Source organism: Orbicella faveolata, unplaced genomic scaffold (genome assembly GCF_042242905.1).
Source record: "Orbicella faveolata isolate gen_17 unplaced genomic scaffold, um_ofav_v1 contig_5, whole genome shotgun sequence".
NCBI lineage: Eukaryota > Metazoa > Cnidaria > Anthozoa > Scleractinia > Merulinidae > Orbicella > Orbicella faveolata.
The window spans coordinates 1,155,538-1,179,310 of NW_028301580.1; the positions used below are offsets into that span (position 1 = coordinate 1,155,538).

At 40.0% G+C, this 23,773-nt stretch overlaps 2 protein-coding genes and 1 pseudogene across 3 annotated transcripts; 1 reads left to right on the forward strand and 2 right to left on the reverse strand.

The window, feature by feature from the left end:
- Positions 1–410: 410 nt before the first annotated feature.
- Positions 411–10,423, reverse strand: LOC110060588 (prolactin-releasing peptide receptor-like). Of its 2 annotated transcripts, none has more exons than XM_020767376.2 (2): positions 9,925–10,423; positions 411–2,769 (listed from the first exon to the last, which is right to left on the reverse strand). In XM_020767376.2, exons 1-2 carry the CDS (start codon positions 9,947–9,949, stop codon positions 1,667–1,669), a joined length of 1,128 nt encoding a protein of 375 aa, XP_020623035.1. In that variant the 5' UTR covers positions 9,950–10,423; the 3' UTR covers positions 411–1,666. The 2 variants fall into 2 exon arrangements, with proteins under 2 accessions (XP_020623035.1, XP_020623038.1); XM_020767379.2 differs by lacking the exon at positions 9,925–10,423 and adding an exon at positions 5,303–5,677.
- A 5,827-nt stretch (positions 10,424–16,250) lies between these two features.
- On the reverse strand, positions 16,251–18,670 carry LOC110060577 (uncharacterized; annotated as a pseudogene).
- A 234-nt stretch (positions 18,671–18,904) lies between these two features.
- LOC110060590 (prolactin-releasing peptide receptor-like) lies at positions 18,905–23,773 on the forward strand. The gene is made up of 2 exons (XM_020767383.2): positions 18,905–19,799; positions 22,296–23,773. The coding sequence occupies exons 1-2, from the start codon at positions 19,784–19,786 to the stop codon at positions 23,291–23,293; spliced, it is 1,014 nt and encodes a 337-aa protein (XP_020623042.1). The 5' UTR covers positions 18,905–19,783; the 3' UTR covers positions 23,294–23,773.

Here is a 23,773-nt window from a genome sequence, read left to right on the forward strand (position 1 = left end):
CGTTGCTGATGGATCTGAGAATAGAAAAGTTAATGGCTCACGGATAGGTTTATCCTGACAAGTTCCCGAGTTCTCAACGAACGGTATGGGTTTCTCACCAATATTTTCCCTTAGGTTAATTAAGTTTAATATGTGCGTTAAGACTAAACGAAAATTCTCTGATAAGATTTTGTCCAGGTCCCAGAGGAACCTTCTAAAACTCCATAGATTTGGACAATTTTTTGGCAATTTTCCTTTTTGTGTCGAGCACAAGAGTGACTTTTGTTTATTCATAAAGTGAACTTATTTCAGTGAATTGTCAAGTTTATGTTTTATCTTGAGTCATTCGCAAACATTGAGACATCGAGAGCTCCGCAAGGCGTCGCACTAGTTTGCTGAAGAGATAGGTAGACGACAATAGAAACGAATCGTTTGGGATAAATGGCCACAAATATGACGAGTTTAATTGAAACTAAGGTTACAAACAAAGATTAAAATCTCTTCAGGAAAGGTGGGGTTAAAACTTTCGCCACCAGTAAACACTAAAGTAAAATACTACATAAGATATGTTGACAGTCTACGGGTTGGTGACCGCGGGGGAGGTGGAGGGAAGAAGAACAAATACGTCTGAATGCTAAAATTCAGAAAAGTTCTTCTTGCGATGATAGCAATAGTAGAAAGGGGCCGCGTGTACGAGATAACCAACGTTTTGTACTTAACTTTGACACGCGCCCATTTTTCATTGGACAGGAGACTTCCATTGTGACCAGATTAGAGCACAACCCGCAAACTGATAAGAAATAGGAAATGCCTCGCGATAAAATAACATTATGCTTTCGGTTATAGGCGTAATGTTTGTTTTTTATCTTGAGTCATTCGCAAACATTAAGACATCGAGAGCTCCGCAAGGCTTCGCACTAGTTCGTTGGAGAGATTGGTAGACGACAATAGAAACGAATCGTTTGGGGTAAATGGCCACAAATGTGACGAGTTTAATTGAAACTAAGGTTCAAACAAAGATTAAAATCTCTTCAGGAAAGGTAGGGTTAAAACTTTCGCCACAAGCCACAACAATGTGGCAACCCCGCAAAGACGCTGGCGGATCTCTCGAAAGAAAAGGCACACCGAACAGTGGCGCCACAACCCCAGACTGACCAGCGTCACTGAACGAAAATTACAGGGCGACGTGCATATCAGGTCGCAAAATTTAAAATTACGAATAAATTGAACTTATTTCAGTGAATTGTCAAGTTTATGTATTTGTTTAAAATTGGCCGAAATTTATTGCCAATTTTGTTAAGGGGAAAAAAAGCCCGTATTTTGTCTCGTACAAACATGCCCCTTGGGGCACAATTTAAATACAGAAAGCCTTATTTTAACATAACTGGCAAAACCATGCAATTAAGTTCAGCATACATAAGCTTGTGCCATTTGACAATATGTTCCTTTTCTGTTCACTAATAGCTTACAGAGACATCAAAACGCGGTGAGAAAAAAAAGTGTCACACAAGGTAAAAGCTTAGACGAGTGTGTCACTGAAGAAAATCTAAAACAAGCTTTAGGAGTCTTCCATCCCCAGTTCTGTATGCTCGAGGGGGGTAGGTAGGGGGAACACCTTAAATATCAGATGCCCTCTTATGGCTCAGATAGATGTCAAGGTTCAATTATTCTGCGATCCATCTGGATTTCACAATACCGTTACTCGACAAAGTTCTTCCTGTTCTTCATTAAGTAAGCCATTTTTTTGTTTGCGGCTCTCTTGATGTGGTCTTGCAGAATTGCTTTGACCGGGACATGTAAACGAGGTGTACCTTGTTGAAGACTGGGCTCTAGTGGACCTGGAACTGTATCTTGCATGCCTGTTTCTCCGCACCACGTCACAAAGGGCCTTGCGGAAATTTTCACTTAGGATCATATAAAGCCATGGGTTGACGGCGCTGTTAGCATGTGCCAACCATAAGACAAGGACTATCACATACGGGGGAATCTTGTCATAAACATCCGGTCGGAATGCTAAAAGGAGATGGTAACACTGGGCTGGGAGCCAACAAATAGCAAAGATGGCGGTGATTATGACGAGCGTACGCACAACTTTTCGCTTGGTCATCTCGTTTCGTTGGTGGCCTTGGTTTGAAAGTTGACGTCCCGGAAGGTTTCGGAGCCAAAGCGTGCGGCCAACCAGGATATACAAGGAAGAAATCAAGAGGAGTGGAAACAGATACATGAGGAGGAAGAGATACATATAAAATCCCCTCATCCCGAATTTTCCAAGCATTAGAAAATTCGGCGTGCATGTATATATATCCAACGGCTTCAACTCTTCAAGTCTCCATGTCATTGCGACAGGAATAGAAAAGACCATCGAACTCAACCATATTGTCACGGTGACGACTTTCGTTTGGCGAAATCTTGAAAAACGACGGAGAGGATAAACCACACCCAGGTACCTATCCACTGACATAATCGAGAGACTAAAAATGGATGCCGCCAGAGTGACGTACGAACAGTAATACACAAGTGTGCAAGTCACGTGGCCTAGAATGCCCGGCAGCCAATTTTGAATCCCATCGGTGTAAAGCCATTTAACAGACACAGGCATGACAATCAATGTCACCAACAAGTCAGCGACGGCCATGTTGACAAACAAAAACGCGGTGAGTGTCCTCACGTCAGCTTTTCGCGTGACAATGAAGATTAGAAGTACATTTCCAATCAGGGCCAGGAGTATCGTCACGCAGTACAGGACAGTGAACGTTGTTGTTTCTAGAGGACTCAGTGAAGCTGGTCCTCCTGTTGAGGAAATTAAAACGATTTAAGATTATTTTCTGTTTAAAAAGGGCGGCTTTTGCAGCCAACTGGATATATTGGTCAAATTCTGACAATTACAACATGAAATAACAGGAGAATAATACAACAACAACAACAACTACAACAACAAAAAAGCCCTTTGAATCTTGGACTATGACAGTTCTAGTAATCTGTTTTCTTGCAATCGATAAAATGGTATTATACATTTAAACCTGCGCATTATAACTTTTATATCAAATGACCGGGGCAATAAATGGTAAAGCTTCATTCGCAAAAATACATAAGTTTATTTAACTACAAAGCGAGAAAGTAGATAATTTTATAACTACAACCTTTTTCTTACAAAACAGCATTCAATGCAAACTGAAAATATTCAAACTTTGTGACCTCTCCTTAAAATAATCAGGGAATGGTCTCAATGGAAGTTTCTATGACAACTGTGTTTTCAAAGGGTTTTTGACCTAGATGTAGTCTTTCTTAAGCTTAAACTTTTGTTTTGATTCGAATTAGGATTTTATGATCATTTTTTTCAAAGTTCTTTAAATTCCTGTAGCCTTACGGCTTTCTCGATTTTTTAAATCGATGTTGGTCTGGCTTACTTATTTGAAAAAAATTGAAATCCAAGATGGCAGATTCAAGATGGCCGACATTTTTGAAATGTGTTCTACAATCTTGGCGTTACTGGACGTCGTGATAGACTCGTGCTTATCACTAAAATAAAGAGGTTTGGACACTTAAGGGGGATGTGTCACCTTTGGTTGGAATTCGTCCTTTCAAAATATTTTTGTTTATGATATAAAACGACAATTTCATATTTTACAGACACCATTCGGCAGAAACTTCTACCTTCTTCAGTGCAAACATTACAGAAAACGCAAATTGAATATAAACAACTAGTACATGCTGACGAGTAAATATACACAATAGAAAATGCGTGCAGATTACGAAGATAGGCTTAAGTTAACGTGCCAAGAGGTGAAGTTGCAGATTAAGAGAAGAGATTTTCGACAAGTTTTGCAAAGCTTCTCATTTCTTGAGCAGGAATGAAGTGTCAGCTTGATTAAGTTGCTCTGAAGAAAGCAGAAGTTTCTGCCGAAGCCATTTTTGTCAAATTTAAAGTCGTCGATTTACATCTAAAACTTCTTGCTGTCCGGACAGCTTTCTATATATTTTGGAATGATTTTGCGTAAATCTCTGAATATGATTAAAGGAAACAGCTCTAAGCTCTACAATCGTTGTTCAACATATATAAGTTCGTGAGCAAATTCTTAAGTCGACATTAAGTAAGTACCATAAAAAGTCTTTGCGCAGAGGACTTACATCTGGAGACGAGGTTAATTGAATTATCAGCCCATGACCTATTATTATTCAAGGTGGGGATCTATCGTAACGAATGTCCGGGGGAGGGACCCAGTGTCACCATTTTGCGGTATCTCCATATTTAGGAGTCTTCCAGAAATTTTTAGGCGAGTTTAAAAAAAAAAAAAAAAAAATGGCGATTGAAACTGTGCAGTTATGCTATACCAGACATAGCTTGATGAACTAGACTCCTTAAGTACAAACCGTGATTAGGAAATAATTCACATCTCTTCCAACGTTATTTGCATATTTCAGCTCTGAGTGAAAAATAACCCTGGAGTGCCAAAGGTTCACTCATGTTGTCTTGCAGCCATGCAGATTTATTGAAACAAACAAAAGAGTTAACATGAGAAAAGATTACATTGGTTTGGTACACCAACATGGTCACCGTCGCGTTTTATTGTTTTGGGATGCCAACATAGCTGCCGTGACGTCATTTGAAAAAAGCTCTGTATTCAATTTCTCAAACATCTGTTCACGCCATTTAAAGTTTCATTTTATTAGGTGTGACGACAACTCTGCAAATGGTAATTGCCTTATGAAAAACGTTTTGTAAACGAAACTACATAATTATTAGCGTGCAATTATGGTGCAAACCTTTAAATATCGCATGCACATTTACTAGCACTCCGTTAGATCTGTAACGTAAACATAGTAGTTTACATTACGTACTCAAGATTATGTCCCTAAAGAAAAGTTTTATTTAGTGGAAAGAATCTGTTCGCATGAAGCGTCGTTTCACTGTGAGAACAACCGAACCAATTGGAATTATCTCATGAAAAAGGTATCGGAAGCGATATAATGGAGTTAATAGGCGTGAAATTACGGCGTAAATCTCTTAAAATACAAACAGCAACTGTGAGTCACTGAACACAGTGTAAACATCAAAGTTTACGTTATATGCTCAAGAACAGCCGAGCGGTGAAAGAAATTTATAGATTTACCCCGAGGTGAAAGAGAACAAAAGCTTAAAACAGTAAAACGAAAGCAAATGGAGTTCGTAATGCAATTTGAGGAGCGTTTTTGAACGACAAAGATGCACGCTAACGTATCATGAGTTTTGACAAAAAGAACCAAATCTATGTCTTACCTTTTCACGCTTGACGGAATTGCATGTATGAAAGTTTGTTCAAGTGACAATCTAGTATATACCTACCTAGACTAGCATTGGAAGAATTCATTGCTGTTGCTTGCTGCAAGGGAGTGTGTCACACGAATAAGAAAATCTTTCTTGAAGACGAGCTGTGCTACACAGTACACGGATAACGTGAGGTCAACATCGTGGAAGAAAGATAAATTTTGGATTACCTGCCGTCTCGATAACAATACTTGAAAACGTTACTTATTAATGGAATATATTTTCTCTGATAAAGATCGCTAAAAGAACGCAGTCTTTATAATCTGTAAGCTCGTAGTTGTTTTTTCCGATGCCGGCAAGGACTCCTTTTTCCACATTTACTGAAGCAATTAGCAGTTTCGTGGTTTAAAAAGTCAAAAATGCTTATGGTTTATAGTATTGTACGTAAAAACGTAGTGATGTTATATACATTTTGCCGATAAAAGTGAAATAGAAAACTTTAAGGTAAAAAGCTGTTAAAATTATGAGTCTAAACGTTTGTGATCTGTTTGATCAATCATGATGATCAAACAGATCGAAAACGTTTAGACTCATAATTTTAACAGCTTTTTACCTTAAAGATTTATATTGAAATGATGTTAGTTTTGTAAGTAATGTTAGTATCATGGTAACTAAATTAACGATATAAATTACGTAATGTGTGGTATTGTTATAACTATGTACTGTTAGTATTGCAAGTTATTTTAGAATTTTAAGTATAGATCAATGAGTGTTGTAAGTCATGTTAAATTAACAATAGTTAGCAATTATTGGACAAGGTCTTGATTTGTAAGTGTCAATCTTCGGTTTCGGCAAATAACTGATGTGCGAGACAATGAAAAATCACGATATTTTGCGATAACCGAGTTTAATAATTGTTTTATCATTCGATAACCAAGTTTGTTTTTATATTTAAATTACTCTCTGACAGCTCAGGGAAGCGATGTGCCATTTTTTAGTGCGAAGTCCGTAGGACGGAGGACTATTGGGGTTAGAATATTGGGAAAGGAACTTAATCTAATCGAAAACGGGAACTCCAGATGTCAATGTTTTCGTCAGCTGGACACAATATGACGACATACTGAAAGACCGTAACACAAATCTGTTACACTTTTTCCATTGCTAAAAAGTTGTCGGTTAGCCGAGGGCGCATATGAACTCCCTTGCAGGGTAGGTGAGGCAAGTTTCAAAATACTAAAAAATTGCCTCCTTTCCCCTCCCCAGAGATTTCTTTGGTACCTATTGTGTTTGTTTCCTTAATTTGAATATTCTAAGAGGTGGGGAAAAGTCTTTTTTTTTTATTTTTTTTTTATCACACTATCCAACCAAACACGGCGCCTTCTAGACGGCAAAATTCTGTACTTAGAACCAAAACACACATTTAAAGAGTCCGAAATAGTAAGGAGTAAGCATCAAGAAGACTCGACCGATGGTTAAGAGGACGATAATGACTTAGAATTATGGTATCGCTATATCGTCCTTCGGGTTGCAAGAAGGTCCGAATCAAAGGTCCTCCTGAATAATCTTACATGTAAACTAAAACTGAACTGCGGAACACTGTGAACAAGTTTAAAATGGACTTTCTCGTCTACGGTGTGGAAATATTGCTAGTTTAACAAAATGCATCGCTTATTAAATTAGCATTCTCTTCTAGAGGAATTGTTTTGGTGTTGTTTTTTCATATACCTTTCAGCCAACTTTTGCGTCCTCAACTTACGGACATCAACACGCATTTGGATAGCAGAGATGACACGAATATACTTATGGTAGAACGCTTATATCCAAGTCACTATTTGTCGTGAACACGATGTCGTTCACCTATGTATAGTTATATAAGTGAGTTCGTACTTTCCGTTCGGAACCACTCGACGTTTACACAAGAGCATGGTTACAATTACGCATGAGTAGAATATTATTTGCAGCACAAACGTTTTAGACGGTACTACGGATGAGCAGACCATTATCTGTAGGCAGTTATTTCCAGGTCACTTGGTGGGATCTCGGCCAATGAAAAGGAAGAAACAAATTCATCGAATGATACCTGAATTAACAACTATTGGACGAGAAGTTGAGCAAGGTTTGTTGTCAGATAGCATTCTCAGGAACGCTCCCGATATATTTCCCGCCATTTTATTTGTTTTCAAACAAATAAAATAGTCGGCCTCATGGAACACGTCTTCACCTTACAATTCAGAGCTCTGACGTAGTCTTGTATATCTGCTTTTTCCTGCCCAAACAATGGTCAGAAGATAAATCCTTTATCAAGATAAATATTCAACGCCCCGAGCATGACCCACTGGAGATGGGAACTGATAACCAGAGTGAGCGACCTCAAATTAATTGGTTTAAATGAAACGCGCTGAGAACATTTCAGAATAAAGAGTAGCGAGATAAAACATGACGTTTCGGCGACGACATGTCACCATTATCAAATGCAAATTATTATGCGTTGGGTAACGTTATATATTTAAAAGAATATAGACTGAGAAAATACATTATAATAAGTGAGTGAGTGTTCAGAGTCGGAAAGTTTGAGTGCCTTATTTATGAGATGCTTTTTATAAGGAAAAAAAGTCCGACTCTGAACACTCAAAATGCCTCCATTCCAGCGAAACTTGTTATTTAAATTTTTCTCATTCTTTTGCTTATCCCCGCCTCATTTATTCTAATGTATTTTCCCACTCTATATTCTTTATATAACGTTAACCAACACATAATAATTTGCGCTTGATAATGGTGACATGTTACCGAAACGTCATGTTGTTATCTCGGTACTCTTTATTGTGAAATGTTTTTCCAAACCCTTCGTTATTAGAACTCTGAGAGCAGAGACGGCAAATAATAATAATAATAATAATAATAATAATAATAATAATAATAATAATAATAATAAAAAATGAAATTAAAAAAAAAATGGGCTCTCACGAATCTTTAGATCTATTCATCTGTTCAGTTCATTTGTCGGTGCCAAAAACTGTCCACAGAAACAGCTTTCGGCGGAAATTGCACTTCTGTGGGTCACGTAACTCTACAACCTTGCTCGCACGGCAGTAGATCTTCTGCCCTGTTCATTATTGAACCTTTCGGCGACCTTCCCGTTGCAGTCGTGGTTTGCTGAAACTCCGTGATACTGGACACTTGCCATTTCCTGGTTCGACTAAACAAAGACACGTATTACTGTGAATTTCGACACAAATAATTTCGGTTTTCCACAAAAATCTTCTCGGCAAACCTGAAATCATTTGATTCTATAACTCGTCTAGTCGTTTGCACGTTTTTCATCCTTCTTCATGTCCCACGCATTATGAGTGCTTTGCTTTACAGTGACATCAGTTGATCGTATTAAGTGCCACTTCTTTGGCTGTGTCACACCAGTTTGACAATAATCCCTTTATAAACGGGTTGAGTTGACATATGATTCACAGAATGTTTATATGTCAGTAATTTCTTAACGCAAACATGATAACGAGCCAAGTTTGTCCCTCGGAGTTGTGTAGAATACATACATGTTTTTTAAAAATTGAAAAAAAAAAAAAAAACCCTTTTACTTTGTGTATTTATTTGTTGTTTTAACATGACCTTTTTGGATACTTAACCGATACAAAGGCGGCATTGGTACTTGGGTTTCCTGACAATTATTTCAGATACGAATTTGCATGACAACGTATTTCAAATTGTGATAATCTTAGAGCTTGTCATATGCACAAGCAAAATTGAAAACGAAACGTGCCTTGTAATCAAGATCTAACTATTGAAATTATATGTGACATTCAACCTTACAAGTTAACACAGCAAATTATATTCTAATAGTGTCAAGGTATTTACGTTTCTCTTGCGACTATGAATTTCATTTATGATGCTTGCTATATTTTGTTTTCGGGTTGAAGCAATCCCTTCCATATTATGAGAATGCTGATAAAGGTTATTGATTTAGTAACAGAACACTTCATGCTATCTTTAAGATTGTCAAACATTTCATAGTACGTGCTAAGTTGACACCCCTGCCCATCTGCCCAGCAATACCCTCCCCCCGGACTCCGGCTACATCTCCCCAAAAGTTGTGAAGTGATTAATGAGTAGTGTTTGTTCTTCTCAACAAATATTATAACAAATATACACACTGAATACTTAGTGGTGAACCCTGTTTTTCAGCACAGGCTTAATAAACTTCGATGTTCTCGCTATGTTTGTCTAGCGTTAACAGGAATCGCCTATTTTCTATTTCTCAATTGTAACTGTTCACACCAAGGCTCGTTAAATTGTGAAGACAACCCTACCAACTGGAATTCCCTGACGAACTTTGCTTTATTATTAAAGGCAAGACAATATGGTTACAGCCCGTGAAATTACTGGGTAAACCTTAAAAAAACTCACAGCAACTGCGAGCCACTTAATAAAGTAAACATGATAGATTTTGCAGATTATGTCCTCAGTAACACGCTATTTTTGGAATAGGGCCTGTTGCAACGTGGAAGAGAACAAAAGATTGCAACGGAGTAAAACAAAACAAAATGGCGTTTTGAGACAATTGTGGGTGAGCGTTTGTTGCGTGTTAGCTTGTTATATAATTAAACGTTTTGATGACAGAGAGAGCCCAAAGTACCCTGCTACGCTTGACAGCACGACATGCAACACCACAACATATTTGAACTCAATCCTACCTTGACTCGCGTTAGTAGAATTCATTGCTATTATTCCTTGTGTGCCAAAATTTTACACAAAAGAATGAACTCTGCACCAGAACAGGCTGAACTAGACGAAACACAGACACAATGAACTCTGACTTTGCACTGATACAGCAAAATTTCTCGTGTTCCGGTTGCCTTGTGAACGTTTATGTTAATTTTAAGGTCAACAATGTGGGATGCAAGATAAAAGGGGCTTCCCGCCGTCACGTAACAACTTTTTAATTTGTTTTATCGCAGAGTCGGCTAGGAAAACAAGCAGTGGAAAACTAGGAATAAGGATTTGAGAATTCGGCTTTCAATATTGTAATAATTTAACACTTCATAAAGGATGGTACTTTGAGTTATTTTGGTCGCGCACAAATTCCCCTTAAAATAGCAGTTTACTAAGATAGAAAAACACCAAAGAGAGAAGATTAAGAGAAGATTTGCACTAGGATTAGAAACGACAGACCCAAACAAACAACAAAAAAACAAACAATCAAACAAAATTAAAGAACAACTACAACAAAAAGATATACTTTTTGCGACTGCAGCCTGTTCAATGTACATAAATGCGAATTGTACCAAAATCATTGATAAGAGGCTTAAAATAACCTTCCCAAGTGTTACCAACTTAAGCAAATTAATTATCTCACCAAATCAAAGACTGCAAACAATGCCTTTTTATCTGTCGAGATATGCCAGCCGAGATATGATACGAGCACGTCAGGGTTACGATTTGCCCCGGTGAGCTTAGCCTAAAATATAGCTATTGTTCTGCAGTACACTATAATTTAATTTTAACAGTGCATTCACAGACCAATTTGTTCAAGTAGATGGTATTTGTCTTGAACAAGGCGCCTTAAGGAAACTGTTGTCATAGCCAACAGTTTTCATCGGTTTAAGTTTTTACATATGGGGGGCGTGCTATTTAAATAAACATTCTTTGTTCTGGAATTTGTGCAACATCGGCACTGCCTAAGGCGAAATTATATTTTTTCTGTCGCCGTTTATGTAGGGGATACCTTGATCCAAGGAATTTACAGAGTGCCAGGAAACCCCTCTATAACCCATTAACTCCCTACTCCGCACGCGCTAGCAGATTGCAGACAGTCATATTTTCAACTATTTTTTTTGCTGAAGATGCCATAAACAACAGAATAGTCGTGCTGCAGCCGAACGCAACAGACATTTTTGCGAGGGGGCGGGGGTACTCATGCAGTAGTGCCTTCACTCTCATTGCATTCATTATGATACAACTAAGGGACAGCTCATGGTAAAAATCAAATTAATATCTGCCCGCTTGAAAAACAAAACAGCACAAATATGATTTCTCCCCCGTCGTACCATTTGGCAGGCTATCGCAATGCTCTTATCTCCAGTCGATAAATGATCCACGGCTCCCCTTCTCCCCCGCGGGGTACTCCCTTATATGGGCTATATAGGTATGTGCGGCCCCAAAGGGTAGGGTTTTTCAGCCGTTTTGGTAATAAATAGGGTATCGCTTTTGGCCATTTTGGTCTTAAATAGGGTATGGTTTCAGCACTCTAGTCTTGAATTGGGTATATCCTTAGAAGAAGCTACCTTTTCTTCTTTATCGATAAAACCGCCAACAAAAGACCTTCATAACTTATGTTTGGGGCAACTATGTCAGCCGCAAAGGTCATAAATAGGCTATCGAATTTTTGGACAGGTTATAAATAGGGTAGCAAAAAACGCTGATTTTGGTCATAAATGGGGTAAGGGTTTTGAGAAGTGGGCCACACATCCCAACCCAACTTTTTCTGGAAGTACCCCCCCCCCCCCCCCCCCCGACGCCCGGCCCTTTTCCTAGCTAGGAATGTATTTGGTTACTTTTTGGCGATGTTTTTTCAAACATTTCAAAGGACGCGGATCTGAGGGGCACTTCCAGGCAGACAGATGAATGCAAGCAATGAGAAGAACACAAAAAATAAATAAACATAAAGGCTCGAGTATGGCCCTTAAATTTCAAGGTGATATACCGAGTTCTCGTTTTAAGATTGTTTTTGTTTGCCTACTCTCTTTTTCTATTTTTAGCGTGAAGATGAAAAACCCGATCATGAAAAAGAGATGGGTGCGTTAAAAAAAAAAAAAAAATGCGTTGCCTTTCACGAGTTTCTCTTAAATACACACCCTGATTTTCTAGGTCGAACAACAAACTCATACTCAATTTCAGAACAGAATGAAACATTTCTGACCATTCGCCCGCCGAGAAGATTTTATGTGCCTATACATACCGCCTTTTGACATACAGTCCCCTTAGAGAAATCTCATTTTCTTTTTTTTTTTTGAAATAATTTCCTCGTTTCAGAGTAACATTTTGGTACAGAAGGCAACACACCAGGAGCCCAGCAGAGATTTCTTTAATCTTTATTGTAGATTAGTAGGTTCTGAAGGGTGGATCTCTGTGGCTTGGAAGAACTACAGTAATCACGGCGATAAAAGCTTGAAACAAAACTAAATGTTCGCAATACTGACGCTGATCACAACTGAAATCGAAACCAATTTTTAGTCCTAAAACAAACTATTCATGAGCTGTCATACAAAAATTCCCGACGAAATTCACAGGAAAATAATCACGCTTGTTCAGTAATCACCCATTGTTCAATGTCATGTAGTCTTTGTAAACCACGGGCTATTCGTGTTCTTAAATTACGCAACTAACGTCCAAGAGCTTTTCTCGGCCCTTCCTAGCTCAGTGATAGACCATATTCGTATTCCCGGTATTGGACTGGCACTAGCTTGAAACTGAGGCTGATGGTGGGAGTCTTTTCAAATGCAAATGATATTCCTCCGTGTGAGCCTCCATTGCAAGCTAGTCCCAGTCCAATACCGAGAATACGAGTATCTGCTGTCTGATCACTCTGCAGTGAAACGAAAACAAAATAATTTCTAACTTAGTATAAGTAAGAAAACATTAGTCGTATAGGAGGGGGCATCTCGTTTATTGATCAGACATAAATTGCCCTAGGATTGTTATCAACACAATAAACGTAGTAGACAAAAACAAGGAAATTTACTAAAACAGAATTTCCAAAATGAACTGATCAAAAGCGGAGATGTCGTCGAAGTGACAACTCCTAACGGACTAACTCCTTAAATATTAACTTCTTAGCATAAATACGTAACCTGCATATCAACGAATCTACATACCAGCACAAAACTATCTTACAATAACAACGTGAAAAATTATATTTGTTGTCTAATCACTCTGCAGTGAAACGAAAACAAAATAATCTCTAACTTAGTATAAGTAAGAAAACATCAGTCATATAGGAGGGGGCATCTCGTTTATTGATCAGACATAAATTGCCCCATTTCGAAGATAAAGCACAGTTTAAAGAGAATTATAGACCTAGGGAACGAGAAACTGCAAGAAGGGAATTGATGTTGTCTTTAACATAGCCGTCCTTTGCACGATCCGATTTCCAACGACCATGTCGTTTAAACAAACGATCGCTGATGCTAGCATTCGCAGCGGCAGAGGCACCATGCACCTGATCTTAAGCTATGCAAACCATAGCTAGACTTAGGAAAACCTAGTTTAACTAAGGAATTAAGCAAAAGCTCCCTAGCTCTGGTATAGGATATAGGTCGCGAACCTAAAGAATAACAAAGAGTGGACTTATGATAAACAAGGTTGCGAAATACAAAATCGCTAGAATTGCAGTTCAAAGCAGCGAGATGAAAATAACGAGAAATTATCGTATAGGGACAAGTGACAGCACCTGTCCGAGCCAAAAGAACTGAGGAACCAGAGAGGCGGATCCAGGGGAGGGGTTGAGGGGGTTGCAACCCCCCCTTTGAGCAGCATTTTTTTTGGTTATTTTGTTTGATTCTTCCTAAAAATAATAGAAAAAAGTTGTTTTTTACAAAGTTGTTTCACTTCCACCATTCGACTGCTTTTCAAGTTTTGAAAAGATAATGTACATTTCGCGACTACTGTGGAGGATATTACTTGCAAGAAGGTCGTATCAGGATCGCGTCATCAGACAGGATCAGATGAAACAGGCGACATGAACAGGTGAAATTCATTCAAACGTAAACGAGTGGGATTGGGACCAAGCGAATGTTTCAGTATTGTTGAAGTGTGTTCAACGTTGGACGGAAAATGAAGAAAGTAACAGATTTTTATACAAAGAAATCAGGTAAGTTCGTGGTTCTTTTTCAAAAGAAGTCGTTTAATTTAATTCTGTAACACCAATAACTACTTTCAACAGCCAATAGCCTCGACATACCGTGCAATTCATAAACAAAGTGCATTTTCCATCGGACCGCCATCTTGAAAACTGCCTAGCAAGAAAATCATTTCTTTCGAATATAAACATTTTGCAGGTTCAGCCCAATCAAGGTCTGAAGAATTCGCGAGTAATAATGAAGGTATTAATGAAGGTAAGCAGAAATAAAATTGTCATTAAACGGAGACAGATACAATGAAATTTATCATGATATCTTCACTAAGTGAACTGTCATGATAAACACAGAAAGAAGCTGTTCTGCTCCTCCTAACAAGCTACCAAAACTCGGCAACTCAGACGATCAAGCTGGAGTGTCCGGGATTGCTTTTCCAAACATCCATCGTCTTCTGCTCATTGCGTGCACCCTACCAATCAGTAGTGCGGAAGCTGAGCGGTCCTTTTCGCTCATGAAACGGATCAAAACCTGCACCAGATCAACGATGTCTGAAGAGCGCTTTTCAGATCTCGCTGTTATTGCTATGCATTACCCTGAGAGATTCGAGGTAGACGAGATATGCGAGGCCTTTGTAAAAGCTCATCTTAGAAGACTATTTCAGGCTACGTTGTTTGATTAATGAGGTATGTAGAGAAACGGCAAATAACTATTGATGATACTGCTGTCCCTTTCAATCATGCATTATTATTTCTGGGTTCCTGGCTGAGAAATAAGATAAATTCCAGATTTTATATCATGCCTTCACAACTCTTTTGAAGTCTCGGGAATGCTGCAAAAGGCGTTTTAAAAGGAAAAATCGGAAACATTATTTTTTGGGGGGAGGGACATGGCTCCGGACCCCTTAAGAGCTCGTGCCAGAGGCACGGGGCCGTAACTCGCCTTCCACACCATTGGCGTTAAAGGTTACTACAATAGTGTACAACCCCCCCCCCCCTTTCAGAAATTCCTGGATCCGCCCCTGAACCATCCCTATACACGTCAGTCTTACTGCCCAGCAATAATAATCTTAACGTAATCTAAATTATGGAAATTTACATCACAACAGCGCAACTTAGCTAGCTCATCAAAGCGTGAAAATGCACAATAAGCGGTAATAAATAAAGCTGCAATTCGGAGACTAGACAGGTTAGCAGATGGCGAGGCATACTTTGAACATATTGAAGAAACCATCTCAGGAGAAACTGGCTCCTTTTTAACCACTGGTTTAGCGCAAATCCGGACACCGGCCTCGAGAATGTTCTTTACCAGAGGATCTTGACATGGATCAGGAAAACCATAGAGCTTGTTAGCCCACGAAATACCACAGGAAGCATTACTGTGAAGTACGGAGGAACTTGTATCACTTTCGATAGGATGCTCTAGGTAAAGAGCGACGTCTAGCGGCCTTGTAGGCAAAGCAGTGATCTCGGGAAAGCAAGATACCCAGACTCTGAATTTCTGAAAAGACCTAGAATACTGATCAATGGTGCGTGGAGCCTTGGATTGCAATGCACGAGTCGGAAGCGAACTGACAAGTCTACGGAGCTCAGGATTCTGTAGGGTGGAGCTAGTCCGCGCAAAAACAACATCACCTTGTGCAGAGAAAAAAAAAATAGAAAAATGATTTTGAATAATGAAAAACTAAACAGAAAAATAATCTCAGGTATAGGCAGATAGTCCAGTGGGGAATACAGCAAGTAACAAATCTCAACATGGACTACTACTAGTGGCCGTGAAAAAAGCCCAGTGGCAACCAGAAATAAAGCAAGTGTACAAATGCCCAGCGGCAAAAGAAATAAACGCACAAAGCCAAGTGGCAAACACTTCAATTCCAAGAGCTGACGAAGCGAAAAATACAAACTAAAGGCTTAAATTTAACTGGCTCCATTAACACGTAAGAAAAGGACAAGCAAACTAAAATTATCAGAACCAAAAATACAATTCTCATTAGCACCATGCACAATAACTCACCTTCCTTCAGCACTTACATAATTTGAATGCTCAATAACTTGGGTGACAAGGCAAACGGTAGGGACCAACCAACAGTTTCACCTTCTCAGCTATGACTAAGAGCATCTACACCCAAAGTGTTAAGACTGTAAAAGCGCGAATAGAACCTAGGAAACTTGGTGTTTGCATAACTAGCAAAACAATCTACGGTGAAAGGACCCCATCGAGAATCAATTTCACGAAAATAATCGTTGGAAACACACTTGTCCAGTCGTCAAAATCAACGATCTTACTGTAATAATCAGCTTTCTGATTAAGCGTCGGGGGAATCCATTCGACTGACAACCTAATACCATGAGCAGAGGTAAAACAGAAAATACCCTTAGCAATAGCATTCAAATGCGGCTTGTTGCTCCCAGAATCTGTAATGAACGCTACGGCTTTATTATCAGTATAAAGCTTAACAGAGGAATTATGCAAAATGGGAGCAAAACTTCTTAACGCAAAACTAACAGACTTCAATTCCCTCCAAGTGGAGCTTTGCTTCGTTTCAAGATCATCAAAATTCTTGTGGGCAACAGGAAACCCCTCGACCTCAACATAAATATAAGAAGCGCAAGCAACTTCACTAGCGTCGGAATCGAATATACAATGTGATGAGGGATATTAACTAGATAGACAAAAGGTCTAGAATTAAGTGCTCGAGCATTTAACTCAGAAATAGCCTCAGTAGTACGAAAAACCCTGGCTTTCAATATGCTCTGCTGTCAATAACGGAATGCGGTGCTTCTGCAAATATGACCAAAAACAAGCCACAGGAAATGATACACCAGGTAACCTGAGCCAGCATCCTTGCAGTAACTATACGAGAACTAGAAACCCCCCTAATGGACGCAAGCAAAACTGATATCTTATCTTCAGGAATAGACAATGAACCCCGGGCAAAATCCCAATGAAAACCAAGCCAGCGAAGCGACTGAACAGCGATCCACATACATTTATCCTTCTTTGGAACGAACCCCGAGCTAATCAAATCAGAATGCACCAACAAAGATTGTCGAAGGCAAGTATCCTTCGAACCGCATACCCCTAAACCATCGTCTAAATAAACTACAATGCGGATAGCCTGACTACGCCAATGCTTGACGAGGGGACGCATAACTTTGGTGAAAATGTAAGGGCCCGTAGAAAGACCAAAGGGCAGAACGACAAACTTAAAATATTTTCGAACCCCATTGAAAACCCACGAAAACCCGAGAAATCTTTGATGTGAGGGGTAAATTTCAACACGATGATACCCTGACTTAATATCGAAAGAATAAGCCCATTAAGTAGAAGGTGACTCGCCGATGAAAAAATTTAGCATGGACTGGGAATCCTCAAACTTAATTTTGGACTTATTTACAAAGAAATTAATTAACATACCTGAGGTCTAATATGAGCCTCTTCTTACCACTTGACTGTACAGAAACAGACAATGGATTAACCACGTCAGGTGGGCAAGTACACGAAACAATAGAGCCAACACTAGGTAACTCTTGAATAGCGGATTCTAGAAAATCACTCTCGCCCAAAGCTGAGCTATTATTAGTAAGAAAAACACTTGTAGGTTCCCGTGAAAAGTGGATCTTATAACCAAAACTTAAAGTATCTAAAATAAACTTAGAGGCACCAATGCTTTGCCAAAAAGAAATGTTCGCTTTAAGCCTACCCTTAACAATAACCTGATTACAGCCTTCAAAATATTCAGTAAAGCTAGAATCAAGAGAAATGTGACCCAAGTCAAAGTTGAAGTCAGAGTACTTATCTGGACCCAATCTTGCAAGAACATTTGCCAAATCAGACGGTGGTTGACTTTGTGGACGTTGAACTGGCGCCAGTGTTAGTGAAACTACCTCTTGTCTTGTAGAAAAGAGGGCAGGCTGGCAAATTAGCTCAGTGTCCTCGCTGATTGCAGTTAAAGCAGACGTCGGAAGGCTGGACTTGTCGGGCGGCACGAAAGGACTGACGAAAATTAGAGTCAGCAGAAAAAGGAATGGACGTAGGAGAAGCAGAAGACCCAGACCCTTGTGTAGCTTGAAAATCTCGGGATTTAAGAGCACTTGAAAACCTTGAAACACGAGGTTTGGAAGACTTCTGTTTAATCTTGGTAAGCACAGGTCGCTCAGCCGCTCGAAGTTTCTTCAGAATTTTCGGCGAGCTCGTCGGACTCATATTCCTCAACTGCAGCCCAGCCAGCGGGACTTTAGTCAGCAAAGCGGATCAACTTAATGCGTTTCTCGAGGTCAATTTCTTCAGTTCTCGCCGAGTCTCAACCTCGCGTTCGTCTAATGAGCGCTTGAAATCACCAAACGTTTTCTGCAACTTCGCATCAAGGAGGGAAACGTCTATCGACTGAAGCTGGGATGATGCAGTCTCCGGCGGTGGATCAGGCATAGCACGAAATTTACTAAAACAAAATTTCCAAAATGAACTGATCAAAAGCGGAGATGCCGTCGAAGTGACAACTCCTAACGAGCAAACCCCTTAAATATTAACTTCTTAGCATAATTACGTAACCTGTATATCAACGAATCTACATACCAGCACAAAACTATCTTATAATAACAACGTGAAAAATTATATGGCCTATTTGCCTATTTCAAGGAGAGAGCGCTGAGAACAAAGGTTGGTGATGAACCAGCATTTCGTCTAGTTATAGAAGAAGTTCCCTTAGCTTATAATTAAGTTCTCTTATGTACCTCTAAATACTGTTATTCCTGTCCTTACTTATACGACTTATACGTCATCTGAAGTTAGGGGTTGCTCAACAGCTTTCATCGCGTCCCGGGGGAGGTACTTTGGGAATTTCTGGGTGACGATGTGCCGCTGGGACCTTGGAACCCTTAGCCTATACCAGAGCGTAGTTCAGCTGAATTTTGCTACCCTATACTAGAGTAAACTCCCCAAATCCCCCCATCTATCGACACTGTTGAGGCTGATTTGCGTAAATTTAAACTTGCTGATTTGTTTTTTTTTTTTTATATTTTTGAGTGGCAATTCGTGGTTTCGTTAGTCTAGATAAAATCTTAAACCAACTAGTCAGTTTTGTGAAAAATGATACCCTATTCTACTATTCTAGACCCAAACGCTCTGATTTATATACCCTATCCTAGAGTAAACTGCTTGAAAACCATACCCTTCACAGCGGCACATACCTATATGGCCCATATATGGCAGTGCCTCCCCCCCGGGCATCGCTTTAAACCGCGAGCAAGGAGAGGCGAATCGCGTTTACATAAACAACTATGATATGTATAGCGGCATAGCAACAGGCTGCGAGAGCATCATATTATTTCGGCTCTTGTTGCAGGCTTCTTCTCGGTGGAGACGATCGACAGCCGGAAATACGTCGGCGTGCGCGGGGTTACAGCATAGCAACGTTCCACCTACGCAACCCCCCCTGCCACGTGACACAGGGTAAAGTCTCAAATTTCTATCGAGTTGTGTTACTTCCCCAAGGGCATGAAGAGGATTGAGCGAGTGTATTGAGGTGTACTGTGGTTATTGCAAAGATATGGTTTGGCATCGATACTTCCTTTAATTTTGACCCAACAACTTTTGCACTAAACGATACACAGGTCCTCAAGTTAGACCAAACGACGTCTTTTCATAGTCACGGCAAGTGTTCTTGTTTGATATTGACATTAAGAGTACACAACATTTGGATATGAATTCGTCTGAAGGTAAGTCCTGTGAAATGTATATCTAGTATAAAGTAATAGCAGTAATAAGTGAGTTATTGTAAGCAATATTTTGCTATATCAGATCTGATAAATCGTGTTAACTGTCTCCAAATAGCTGAATAAGTTTTGAGAGTTCAGAACTTGATTATCATTACGGGTGATCGCGTGCACGCATCTTGCTTATAAAATATTGCTCACTGGATACGAATGAAAGACCATGACAGCTGTAATGAAGGAAATTATGCGTAAAACAAATTACACAAAGGAAACAATTCATTTATGACCACAGAAACAATATTGTTGAATTGTATGATATCTGGTGTACGAAAATCAATCTGTGAGGAAAACGGTGAACACGAAGGGTCCACAGCAATACAGCAAAGAGTCAAAGCTGTTGTTAAGATCGTTAATTTAGTACACGTTTAAGACAGGATGCTAATTTTCGTTCAGAAAAATGGAAATAGAAGTCGTGGAAATCACAAATGCACTATTGAAAGAATATTTGTTGAGACTGTTTTTTTTTTAGTTAAAAAAAGTGAAATATATATGCGATTTGACGTTTCGATGCATATAGTAATACTATTGACATTGGTATGGGAACATAAAACGTGGCAATGCGGTGTTGAAATATACAGTCCAGGATGTTAAATCAACACGTGTTAATTAGCATTTTGTTTAGATTCTTGTTTATCATTAGAAATAATTACTTCGTACAACCTGCTTCCATTCATAAGAATGAGAAAAAAGTTAACAAAAATTAAAACAAATAAAATAAAAACAACGAAAAACAGACACTGTTAATCCCTTGTTAATCATATCAAGGTAAGGTGGTGACCTTTTACCGCACACGTACCCAGATCAGTTAACGAATAATTGTCGATCATCGCAAACATTGTAGCCTGCGTAGCGGGGGGAGGGGGGGGGGGGGGGGGCAGAGCGCGGATGGGTGGAGGGGGACTGTCTTTTTGCCTCCCTACACCCGGCCCTACCCCGTTTACGCCCGCATCTGGGCAGTTTATACCATAGCACACCTTATCTATCGCATATTATTTTGCGCTGGTCTTTCAAAGGAAACCCAATCATTTTCACGTTCTATCCAGTGGTATCGTAATCGTTTGATTACACCCTGTTTATACCAAATTAACTTCATTTGGACCAACAAGTTGACATATCGGTATATAACATTTGCTTAGAAGGGAACTCTAATGCACATCAACGCCCAGATTTCTGACACAAAACTGCAGTTTGGTGATCTGTGAAAGCTCTTCGTTCATCGTCGTCACTCTTCGGCCCGGATTAGAGAGATTTGGTGCGCAGGTTTGCGTGAAGAGCTATAGGGAAGATATTTGTGTACAAACATTGTTTTTGCTATTCATAACATGAAACAAAATAATCCTTTGTTTCACCAGCCAGTAGTTCTCTGGTTTGCATATTCATAACAATAGGTTACGTCACTGACGTTTGCTATAAATCACGCTAAGAGTGATGGCTCTTGCTTAAATAGCATGTTCTGCCGTGTATAATTGATATTAGTGGATTAATCTTTTTTAAGCCACAATAATCTCTCGATCTCAGACCGTCCTCCTTTTATACCAAATGCGATTTAGGACAAATACATTGAGGAGAACAAACGAATAAACGCAACTTCTACCAAATGCCACTTCCACGAAAGGCTTCTCGCCATAATCGTGGATCGACTCGTAAACTTCACCTTTCTTGAGACCTCCCAACAATTTTCACCAATATACAGGGGTCAGTAATTTACAACGGACACTTAAATCTCTGCCAGGGTAGCCGTTGTACAGACCAGGAGTTGGAAGGAGGGGGGGGGGTTGATCCCATACAAACAGGACGGGGGTGCCTACCTTTTAGGCGTAGACCTGAAAACAAGCTCCCGGCGAGCGTGAACGCCCTGATCGCCTCGCTCTCCGAATTCTTCCGTTTCGCGCTCGTCGGCTAGGTTCGGTCGCCAATGTTTTTTCCATCTTCACTGGGAACATGTTCGCAGGCTATTTAGGCGTTTAAAAAAGCGGTTTTACTACTTCTTAGCGTGTTCAGACTCAAAACTTTGACAGCGAGAGCTTTAGGGGTACCTTTAAGGATATTAAGCCGAAAAAGAAATATGACAGGGGATATTTGGCAATCAACTTTTTTCAAATTTTGTCACACTTACACCGGGAATTCACAACTCATCAGTAATAGAGTGCAAATTCAATTAAGGTGTTGTTTTAGAATTGATACCTCTTGGGGGTGGGAAAAAAAAAAAAAAAAAAAAAATCAAGCCAAGCCCACATAACAGGATCTTAGTACCTCTTGAGGCTTTCCAAAATTTTTGACGAGCACCCCCGTCCTTTTAAGCATGGGATCCCCCCCGGTGTACAGAGCCCTAGGAAACCTATGAAGAATCGTTTTGGGGGAAACTCTGACATGCACTCAAAACACCAGTTCGCGGCAAATTACTAGACAATCTTCTTAATTTATTTATTTCCTTAACAGAACAATTCCCTAGCAGTCTACAAGCCGCCGGCTACACTGTGTTGTACTGCATAACAATGGCCGCGGCCGTCACTGGAAATTTCCTCCTGATTTTCATCATAAAGAGGAGGCCTGACACGAGGTCAATAACTGGATTTCTGTTTGTCAACATGGCCGTCGCTGATCTCCTGGTGACATCGTTCGTCATGCCCGTGTCGATAGAATGGGTTTATTCCGGTGGGAAATGGCTGCCGGGAATTCTAGGTCACATCACGTGCACTCTGGTGTACTTCATCTTTTACGTCACTCTGGCGGCATCCATCTTGAGTCTCTCCCTGATGTCAGTGGACCGGTATTTGGCGGTGATTTTTCCTCTCCGTCGTTTTCCAAGATTTCGCCGCCCAAAAGTCCTCGCCGTCGTAGTTTGGTTAAGCTCAATGGTGTTTTCTGTTCCTATCGCTTTTGTATGGCGGCTTGTGGAGTACAAGCCATTGGATATATTTACTTGTTCCCCGCAGTTTGAGCGGCTTGGAACATTCGGTATGAAGGGATATTACGTCTACCTGGTTCTCCTCATGTACCTGATTCCACTTTTCGCGATTTCATCGCTCTATGTTCTGGTTGGCCGCGCGCTTTGGCGAAGAAATGTTCCTGGTGTGGTGTCAACAGAGACCGAAAAACGAAACAAAAAGACAAAACTGATAGTTGTGCGCATGCTTGCCATAATTACCGCTGCCTTTGCACTTTGCTGGTTCCCAGCGCACTGTTACCATCTCATTTTGGCATTTCGTCCAGATATTCATCTTGCCAGTCCTCCGTATGTAATGTTCCTTTGCTTTTGGTCTGGTCACGCTAACAGCGCAGTAAATCCATGGCTTTACATCATGTTAAATGACAAGTTCCGGAAAGTTCTTTGGCATGTGTTCTCTAGAGCTCGGAGTGGAACAAGTCGTACCTCAGCGGAAGGCAATTTAGTTAGCCGTCTAATTGCAGACCCTATCAGAGAAACAAAGGTTTGAACTGACAACCCCAAACAGCGGGTCGACTAATCAAGCAGAGACGTCTACTTAACCCTTTCGCCACGGGATAACACTTATGTGCTTGTCAGTAATTAAGGCCACTGTCACTTGCTTAGTGGTTGCTCATGCGATGTTTGGAGTGTACAGATCAACAGTTTTCAAATAGGATATCATACATTATCATATCTATTAACCCTCGGACGTACAAGGACTGGGGGAGGGGGGAGAGGCGCGCACGCATGAGGTTTTTCAAAGTTTCGGTAAGGCGATTTACAAGTGAGTTTTAAATGGTTTTTTTGCGCGCATTTGCGAGCATGCGAGCAGTGCGTTTACTTTTGCGAGCACGAGCAGTGATCAAATTTGCCTTGCGAGAAGCGAGCACTTCAGAAAATACCTGATGACGAGCAGCGAGCATTTCGTAAATTTAACACACGCAACCGATAATTATTGTATTAATAAAGTGTATTATCGTTTGTCTCA